General features: G+C 37.1%; 1 protein-coding gene and 1 long non-coding RNA gene across 3 annotated transcripts in view; both read right to left on the reverse strand.

Annotated features, from left to right (window-relative positions):
* The window catches only part of LOC137997459 (uncharacterized), a 3,937-nt gene extending 373 nt beyond the window's left edge, over positions 1-3,564 (reverse strand). The window contains exon 1 of the mRNA XM_068843479.1: positions 2,793-3,564. Coding sequence (XP_068699580.1) covers positions 2,793-2,991 — 199 coding nt within the window. The 5' untranslated portion in view covers positions 2,992-3,564. The remainder of the gene's footprint in view (positions 1-2,792) is intronic.
* LOC137997460 (uncharacterized) lies at positions 3,561-5,668 on the reverse strand. Of its 2 annotated transcripts, none has more exons than XR_011122485.1 (4): positions 5,531-5,668; positions 4,696-4,806; positions 3,971-4,086; positions 3,561-3,636 (listed from the first exon to the last, which is right to left on the reverse strand). It is a non-coding gene; the product is annotated as an uncharacterized lncRNA (long non-coding RNA). The 2 variants fall into 2 exon arrangements; XR_011122486.1 differs by having other exon boundaries at positions 4,661-4,806.
* Between the last annotated feature and the right edge of the window lie 4,332 nt (positions 5,669-10,000).

The following is a 10,000-nucleotide window of genomic DNA, read 5'->3' on the forward strand; positions in this document are numbered from 1 at the left end:
TTGCTTCCAGTCACCACCATTACAAAGGTAGCACTTACCTACCGGTATTGCCAGTAGCACATAACTTAATATCTGGAATTATTATACCTGGGTCATAAAAATATTAGTGAGAGGGCTTCTGACATGTCATTTCGCAAGTTCCTTGGTCTGTAATTGAGGCTTTTAGCGACGTAGATGATAAGCTGAATGCTTTTAACCTGTTGTTTAATGACATTTTTGATCAACATGCTCCTCTTAAGACCTTTAGAGTACGTGGGAAACCTAACCCTTGTGTAACTGACAATATCCGCGCCCTGATGAGAGAAAGGGATTCCTGGCGCAGACTTGCTAAAAGGACAAATGATCCGATGGCTTGGTCAGCTTATAAAAACTTCAGACGAGAGGTAAAACGTTAAATTAGATTTGCAGAGCGAGAATTTGTCACCGACCAGATCCAAAGTAATCCTAGAAACTCCAATAACATTTGGAAAGCTATTCGCCATTGCATTCCGAAAAATTCTACTTCTTCGAGAACATTCAGCAGAGTCAATGAAATTGTCGCCGATGAGTTTAATAATTTTTTGCGTCAGTTGGTCAAAACACTGTAAACAAGATTAAATCCTTGGCTAACGAGCATTGTCATGATCTTCACAAGCATCGTTTCACACCTAGACAACATCCCATATGCGAGCAGTTTTCCTTTAGTTGTACCGACAGCAAGGAAATAAAAGGCATAATAGCGTCAATGCCATCTAACAAAGCCTCGGGAATTGATAACATTCCGATCCGTGTCATTAAAGACTGTATTGCACCTATTCTTCCTGCAATTACATCTATAGTTAATTCCTCTCTTGGCTCCTCAACTTTTCCTTCTTCTTGGAAAATAGCGGAAGTTGTGCCTATTCCCAAAGATGGTGATCATGAACAAGCGAACAATAATCGGCCTATTTCCCTTTTACCTGTTCTCTCAAAGATTTGTGAACGGGTTGCTCATAATCAATTTAATTTTTACCTAACCTCTAAGGAACGGCTGTCAAAGAACCAAAGTGGCAACAAGAAATGGCATTCAACCGAAACAGCGGTAATTAAATCTACGGATGCAATACTTAGCGGCTTTGATAAAAGTGAACTGACGGCAATGGTGTTATTGGATATGAGCAAGGCTTTCGATAGCATCAGTCATGAAATTCTGTTACTTAAGTTGAAGGATGTTGGCGCCTCTAACACCTGTCTCCAGTGGTTTCGCAGTTACCTCAGTGATCGCCAGCAAGTTGTAAGGATAAACTCTACGTTGTCCGAGTCCCTGCCACTAAGTAGTGGTGTCCCACAAGGTAGCATCCTGGGCCCACTCCTTTTTAGCATTTATGTAAACGACCTTCCTGCTGTTCCACAGAAATGCATTTCCCATAGCTACGTAGATGATACAAAGCTTCAAGTCTCCTTCAAGCTTCAGAACAAAGACATTGCCGTGGCAGAAATGAATGAAGATTTATTTAAAGTGTGTAACTGGTGCTTCAGAAACTATTTACTTCTAAATCCTGATAAATCCAAACTTATAGTGTTTGGTACCAGAAAAATGCTTCCCAAGCTTCAAGATATCACCCTATCTTTATTAGGGAAGGACTTATCACCTAGTGAAACTGCAAAGGACCTGGGAGTGTTATTGGACCCTCATTTATCGTACAACAATCACATTATTAAGACCGTTTCGTCATGCATGTCTTCTCTCGGGCAGATTAACCGCGTCAAACATGCATTCGACAGAAAGACCCTTTTGATAGTTATTAATGCCTCAGTTTTTAGCAAATTGTTTTATTGCTCGAACGTGTGGGCCAACTGCTCGAAGTTAAATATCGACAAACTACAATCGGTACAAAACTTTGCGTGTAGAATAGTAAGTGGAATTCGGAAATATGATCATGTTACGCCTGAACTGAAACGCCTTAAGTGGCTTCCAGTATCCAGTCAGCTTTATTATCGAAATACCATTTTGGCTTTTAAATGTATGAATTGTCGTGCCCCTGAATACCTGAGCACTATTTTCACCAAACGTTCTGATGTAAATAGTTATACAACCAGGAGTTCCCAAGTTTTAAATATCCCTCTTTTTAAAACTGCCTCTGGACAGAGAACTTTTTATTACCGAACTGTTAGCATATGGAATTCCTTGGAATCTAATCTGAAACTTTGTAGCAACGAAATAATCTTTAAGAAGCGTTTAAGGAACAAACTGCTAAGGGATTTTTTAGGAAGTGATTGATATCGTGATAAGTAGTTATGTAATTGATACTGATGATTGGTTATTTTAATCTTGTAAATTATTATTGTTCCTGAAAAGCCCCTTTGGGGAGGTTCAATAAAGTATGTACGTATGTATGTATGTCCCTAAAAACTGGTTGCATGACTTACATTACAGGAAACACTGACTGTTCTGATAATTGGAGTCACCTCCTACCGTTTCTTGTACATTATTTAAAACCCCAAAATTAGATACACCGACAATTTCAATAATAAAGGTTCACTGCATTGTTTAAGAAGTTAAATGCTAAAAGATTTTTGAAACACATTTAAAAAAGCAAACAACATTTCAGCGCTACGGCATGCCATTATCGAGTTAAAAAGTATAATTAGGTGTAATAGAAATTTATAAAATGTGAAACAATAAATAAAATATTTGCAGGTCCTATAAAGTATTATGCCCATCATTCGCTTTTTTAACATAATGTGTTATAAAAATCTTTTAGTGTTTAACTTCATAATCAATTTAATTTCTAAATCTCTCCTGTTACGCAAAGGTTATTTAATTAACTGACCTGACATTGAACTGACATGAATATTGTTCCTAGAGACAGCAGATGCCTGTCCTGATTTCTTTTTCACTGTTATCCTGTCGCCATGGAATGATTCAGGGCCATAATAGCGAAGTGCATTGTCAGCCTCTTTCAAAGAGTCCATCTTGTGTGCAAGAAGACCAACAGAAGATAACAACTGCTCAGTATTACGCATCTCCATGTGCAATGCACATAGCTGGATGCTAGTCAACTCCTCATCCAGAAGAAATACAAGGTCATCCCTTATACCAGTCGATCTAAACAAAAAAGGAAAAAACCTGGCAGTGAGGAAATTTTAAAGGCTCAGGTTATGCAACAGGTAAATTTAGCAGTAGAACCACACACTCTGATTTCTGTTATGTAATTAAGCTCCCCTCAGCAAGTTGTTGGGTTTTTCCATAGATATTCTAAGGCAATCACCAGGGAGATAATGAAACAATATACACAAGCTTTGTAGTTACCAAACTGAATCAATACTACAGCAGGTCTAGGGAAGAAGCATTTTAGAATCCAAGAGATTAATTAATAATTATTAGAAGTTTGTGATATTATTATATGCTAACTACTTCACTACCACAACACAAACCTTTTAAACTACATATTAAGCTTAACTTGTATGAATTCAAAGCAACTTTTTACACAGCCATCAGTTAAATCAGGTTGACTGTTTTTAAAAAGTGTGAGAAAAAGAGTAGTTAATTCTCAAAAACATGACTGAAATATTCATGTGCTATCAATATGTTTGCATGTACCTTCCAATGTTTGCTTTACTGTGAAGACAATCCACACAGGTCTCGTCTGGCGCCACATCATGGCAGGAGCAGCCCTAAGAAAAAAACTCAACTCTTAATCCTATAGTCGAGAACACTGTCACACTGGTGACAGATTATCAACTGTATGCATGCAGTGACTTGTTTATCAAAATAGAAGATGAAGTATGGTATTGCAAACCTTGTGAAAAAATGCCACTTACATGTAGGTTATACATGAGCCTGCTGGGAGATTTGATTACATCTCACAGGTTGACTAAGATGTGGTTAAGGCATGTTTGCCTTAATTTGTCTACTACATGAATAAACAGACTAACGAGCATACATTAAGAGATGTGAGCTAATCAACACATTTCTTAAACTTGTGACAACAAGCAAGCACTTTTATACCCTTATGGCATTGCAGATAAAGCAAAATTCCACATCAACTCCTCGCCCCCCGAGATAAAATTCGCTGTCATCTTTCTTCACCACGAGCAGAAGCAATGTCTTGTAGTCTAAAGTAACTGAAATGTAAAGGTATGAAAATACTGTAAAACCAGTATCGCAACAGATAATAAATTTATGTTGATGTAGGGTTAAACTTGATTTCAGCAGAAGTTGGTGAGCTTGAATATACAGTAAGCCACAACAACAATGAAGAGCGCATACATATGAAAATATTTACTAAAAGGGGCACTGTAACAGTGGGGTCCATGTGATCAATATGACATAAAAGAACCTCTTACAAACCAAGTTTGAGGTCTGTACTGTAAGTTACAGACCAAGTTTTTTCTTATTGATTTAAAGCCTAGGCGTGTAGCACATGGGCCATAAACCAACATAAAAAAGGGGGAGGGGTGGAGGGAGCTACGTAACTTACAGTATGGACCAAGAAAACAAGTTATAAGAATTATATTTATTTTATCGCCAAACAAAATGTTATTTAAATCGAACTTTCGAATTTAGCAGGCAGTACTAGTAACAGTAAAATAAAAGGTTTTTCTCAGGATACTCCAGTTTTTCTCCTTCTACAAAAACCAACACTTCCAAAATACCAATTCGACCTAGAAAGAGTGGACAAAATTAAAACCTACTTACACAGCTGTAAATATGAAATTGACATGTACATGTACCTGTTCTCTTTACAGTTGGCTATTGCCAATGGATATACTGACTTTGAACTCTGGGAGGTATTTACCGGACACACACGCGTGGAACAATCCCAATCAACACTTGATCTTTACCTGTTAGAGAAAAATTGGGACAAGAGTTTTTCTTTTAATTTGCATTTTGAAAAGAAATTTCTGGTCTAACATAGGAGGTGTAAATTAAAGGAGTCCTCCTGTGTATAAGTTGCATTTAAATATTGATAGAAAAACCACAGTTTAGGTTATCAGTGTTAACACATAACTTTATCAAAAACCTGTTGATGTCTGAAGAAATTTGCAACCGGGAACTTTTAATTAAACTCCAGGGACTTTTTTGATATGAGATCTCATTGATTGAGGGAGTATGTGTGAATCCTCCCCCCAGTATTATACTGAAGTCAAAATTGACACTTCGCAAATGCCACTGAAGTTTAGCAGGTTGAACGTACATGTAACTGCAAAAAGGTACATTTCCAGAGACACAAAATTGCACATACTGACTGAGAGAGCTTTCCGTTTGGCCAATTCCAACATAATGTGAAATAACAGGGCAACAAAGCTGCATACTGATGCCAAGATAACCTCCTGTTATTTAGCCAATTAGAAACATTTCCCTACTAAAATTCTTGTTTTAATTAAATGAATTTCGAACCCAGTTGGGAAGGTTTTAATATTTTTGCGACTTAACTCCTAAAAAGCGATAAAATGTTTCTTAACACTATGACCAAGAATTGAAATTAATGTAAATATGTGTACATTTAATAAATACACATTTAGTTGTAATTTAACAAATTAAACTCAATAAATTCTTGATCATTACCCCAGAAAGGTCTACCATCAATTTTGAGCATGAGCTGCAATGTGGGTGAAGCCAACCTATGTAGCATTTGTTCTCTGATGATCAGTTCAAGAACTGGAGCCATTTCGACACAAAATCCTTTCAACGGATGGGCCACTCTCTTAACACCAACATACTGCCTGCAGACACCACAGACATCTTTTGATGGCCTTTATTGGGTTGGTATTGAGAAGAACAGGGGTGTCAGAGATTTGACTTGGGCTTATACTTAATCTTGTTACAAAAAATGCAGCAATCTTGTAGCACTACACTCGATTGGGTAACATCTCTCAAGCTTCTCCTTGGCACTGGATCATTGGCAGCAGTTTCAGTATTGTTGACCTGGAGATCTCTTCTGTGAGTGAATTCAGGCCTTCTAGGGAAGTCACTTTCACCATCAGATAGCTCGAGTATACCTTTGTGATCTCGAATCACTGCTGCACGATACAAAGTTTCCCATGATTTTATATCACAGCAAGTCGCTAAATGAGTACCACTTCCATTACAAATGATGCATACCTCAGCCATTGCTATACTGTGGGCGATCGATCGTTGGAGCCGCCATCTTGAAAAGTGTTAACTAAGAGAACTGGATCCAAGCATAGGAAAGAGGCTGTTTTTCAGATATAATTAACTGACCAAACCAATGCATTCGTTCAATTATCGATCGTTAGATTGATTTATTGACATCTTTTTTCTATATTAGGTGCAAAACAAACATATTTAAAAATAAGAAAGTTTCAGAATTACATGCAAGTACATGCAAGTGTTCCAAGACTTAAATCCAATTTTACTTACTATTAAGTCATCTGTGACGTAAAGGTGACATCATTTGACTTTTCATATAATTTGTTAGTACCACTGAATTGAAATTAGTCCCAAGTAAGTTTGAAAGAATTACTGATTCTACATTTACAAATAAATGAAATTACAAACTATGCACTATAAAACAAAATTGCGGCCATTGGGTGAGCTAAGGGAGCGTATTTGAAATGCAATTTTCAGGATGAAAGCTACCGTTCTAGCATTACCATCATACCTTTTCATAATCCTGAATAGTCAAAGATTAAAGTAAAATATGTTTCGTTTTTTCCCCAGAAGTGAGTAATAAACCGAAAATTACGGCTCTCAGCTGATGGACTATGAGACAACTTCTGAAAATTCAGAAACAGGGTTGGGGAACATTAAAATTAAACACAATACATAAATCAGACTATCAAACTATGTACTTGTGTTTCATGAAATAGCAAGTATTAAAACATGTTTCACAGCAAATATGCTACACATGCTCATGCTAGATATGACATCTGACATGGTTTCCCTCAAAACCATCGAGAAATTTATGGTTGGGAATGATCATGGTTCAATCGCAATGGCATTTTATCACTTATTTACCGTGGACAGCTTGCGCTTTGTCTTCCCTGTCAAATATGTTGTTTCAAACATGACTCTTCCAACTCTGCATCAAACTTGAGTTATTTTGCTCGGATGTATTGCTGTCATTCAAATCAATCCAACATCTTGACAAAGATTCTGTACGCGGAAACTTTGCTGGTGTTCCGAACTCACTTGAAAAACTAGAGTCAGAATCACACAAATCCAAACATGTGGTAGTACTTTTCTTTGGAAAAGTCGGATTGATTTCTAACGATAAAACTGTATCTACATAGGTCTGGAAATCTGTAAGCAGCCCCTGAACACAGCAATGTGAAACTGACCAATTAAAAACGGTCGAGGCGGATTTGCAGGTGAAAGAGAGTAAACCGGAAATTGGCGATAGTAATATTGTGATTACAGCCCGTGAACCAGCCATCTGTTAAATCGTAGCATTTGCCTTTAAACATCTTTTTAAGAATAAGTGTCATTAAAAACATAAAGCTGGCACAAAACGTCGACTGAAATGCAAATGCAGTAGTGGTAGAATTCATTTTTTTACTGCCTTTCTCTTTTTTCCTGACACATTCCAACTTTTAAGCTTACATTTATTGACTACGAATTATATTCCCCTATGCATTTATTTTATCCTTAACTTCAGTTCCACGTCCTTAACAAGTTGGAACAAATTCTTGAATTTCTTGAAATGTGAGAAATTCACAAGTTACATTGTTTCTTTGTCTCATTTATTTCAAGTCCTCTTATAATTAGCCGCTATTGTTTTAGGGCACAAAAAGAAATAAATGCTGTCTGTTCCACATTCAGCTAATCTGAGAGTGCAAACTCAACGCATAAGCTTTATAAACTAGTACTCACAAAAGCTATCCTGAGTGATTGATTGTTGTTGATGGTGAGAATAGGAAGAGGAACAGAAACGAAGATCTAGTGCATTAAACTGTCATCAAATGCTGCATTTTTGTTTAAAGGAGGGTAGGAGCTGTAGCTATTGACGTCCCAGTGACATCGAGTTTGTGCAAAGGTTCCTCCCTGAATCCAAAGAAGTTGTTGAAGGTAAGTGCGTTTCGTTTAAATCAGCTTATATTCTGAGTTGTATAGTTGCAACGGAAAACACTGTGAACGACTGGGTTCATACCCATGTGTTAATTAGTGATTGCGACCTGAGTTGGGTTGTCTTCACTCACAGGCGGATTGAGTCAGATCATGACCGGAACTGGAAATGGGTGCATGGTGCTTGATCAGTGGTACCGGAAGTAAGGGTTAACAGGAGCGAAGGGGGTTGGAAAAATTGGCAAACAGACTCGATGGGATCCAATGGAGACGGCTCTTCCTGGCAAGAGTCAAGCGGACTCTCAGAACTCAGTTCGCATGTGACATAAAATATCTCTCAGCCATGAGGCAAAACAAGCGCACCCTACACATGTAACATTAGTCATTCTTTAAGACCTGAGGCAAAAGTTAATTTCACGAAACATTACACTCGACACTATACCTCGTTCTTTAAAGCATGAAGCTGAACAAGATTTTCACAAATCCAGGTCACTGAATTTGCAATTGCCACAGAAATTCTTGTCATCCAATCTCCGACAACAATAAATTATTAGCTTTCCAGTCAAATCCACTGATTTCAGTGAAGAAGACAAAGATAATCTGCGTGAACGAGATCCTTTCCCTGGATGAAAACTTTCATTTGTTTTTCTAATTAAATTGTGATTAATTCGGAATAACTGATATGTTATTTATTTATGAAGATAACTTAGTCAAAACAACATTGAAGGATATTTAACAAACCCAAAAAATTACCCCAGCAAGAACGTGCGAACATCCGAACAGCGGAACGTCCGGCTCGGTGTGTGCTGGCAATGTCACTGAACCACCAAAGCAATCGTCAACCTTTGGAAGTAAAATTAGGATATTTGAGAAATGGAACGTTTTCTTTTCACTCGGTCACACAATTACTCTCCAAAAATCTGATTGCCCGAGTAATAAAGTACATGTATGATTGTATCAATCGTATGGCAGCAATTATATGGAAACTGTGATCGAGGTGGAACGATCGCCGCAGAGTAATTTTCATATAATATAATGGCTGACCTGTTTTTCTTGGAACTGCTTTTCTTTGATAAAAGTGATTGTAGTGTTTATGTGGAAATATGGCTTTAAAGTTACACCAAAAAACCAACAAGTAATTTGTAATGCAATCACTTTATTGTATAGGAAATCAATGTGTTTTATTAAACTCACTGTTTACAATGAGTCGATGCTGATTTATTTACTTCATGGAAACGAATATTATAATGAAAGAAATTGCCATCCACAGAAGCTTAAAAATACAAGTTCACCAAGTTTTCGAATTTTTTTTTATTATAATTAAAGGGGTACTCTGACGAAAATCGCATCTTTCCTATCTAAGCCATTTTGAAACATAAACAATTAGTCTGCGTGTCAAGAAAAATGCAGTTTACTTTTTTCAAATATCTCTTTTCGTTCCAGAGATATTCCAGTTTTTAAACTATGCAAATTAGCCAAGTGATGACGTCATACAGGCAACCAAATTTTGTTCAAATATGATGAAAGTGATATCTCAGCCAACTAGTATCAGAAATTTTTAATTTTTTGCAGTAAGATTCTACTAAATCATTACAACTTCACATCGATTTCAGTGTGTCATTCAGAAATGGGTGATACTGCTGGTTTTTGTAACTGAAGACTCGGTTTAGTCCTTTGGGTATTCGCTTCGGTAGCTAACTTTGAGCCACCAAAAACATATTGAATAAGTTCAGTTTCATTCGTTAGGTAAAAGGTGAGATTTTTTTGGATGAGGACGAGAAGCGAGTTCAAAGGGATGGAACAATAGCACAATTAAGCGACCATGAGCGGCAGAGTTTGCAAACGTATCCTTTTGTTCTTGATGTGTCAGTGAACTCCCCACAATGACTTGAGAATTTTTGTGAATTTTTGCGCAAAATATTCGCAAGTGTGATTTGTATTTATGGAAGTAGAGCATTTCGAGAGCTTCAAAAAGAGATCTTAACGGGAATTTTTGATCACTGTGGGCTG

Source organism: Montipora foliosa, chromosome 3, assembly GCF_036669935.1.
Source record: "Montipora foliosa isolate CH-2021 chromosome 3, ASM3666993v2, whole genome shotgun sequence".
In the NCBI taxonomy this organism is placed as follows: Eukaryota; Metazoa; Cnidaria; class Anthozoa; order Scleractinia; family Acroporidae; genus Montipora; species Montipora foliosa.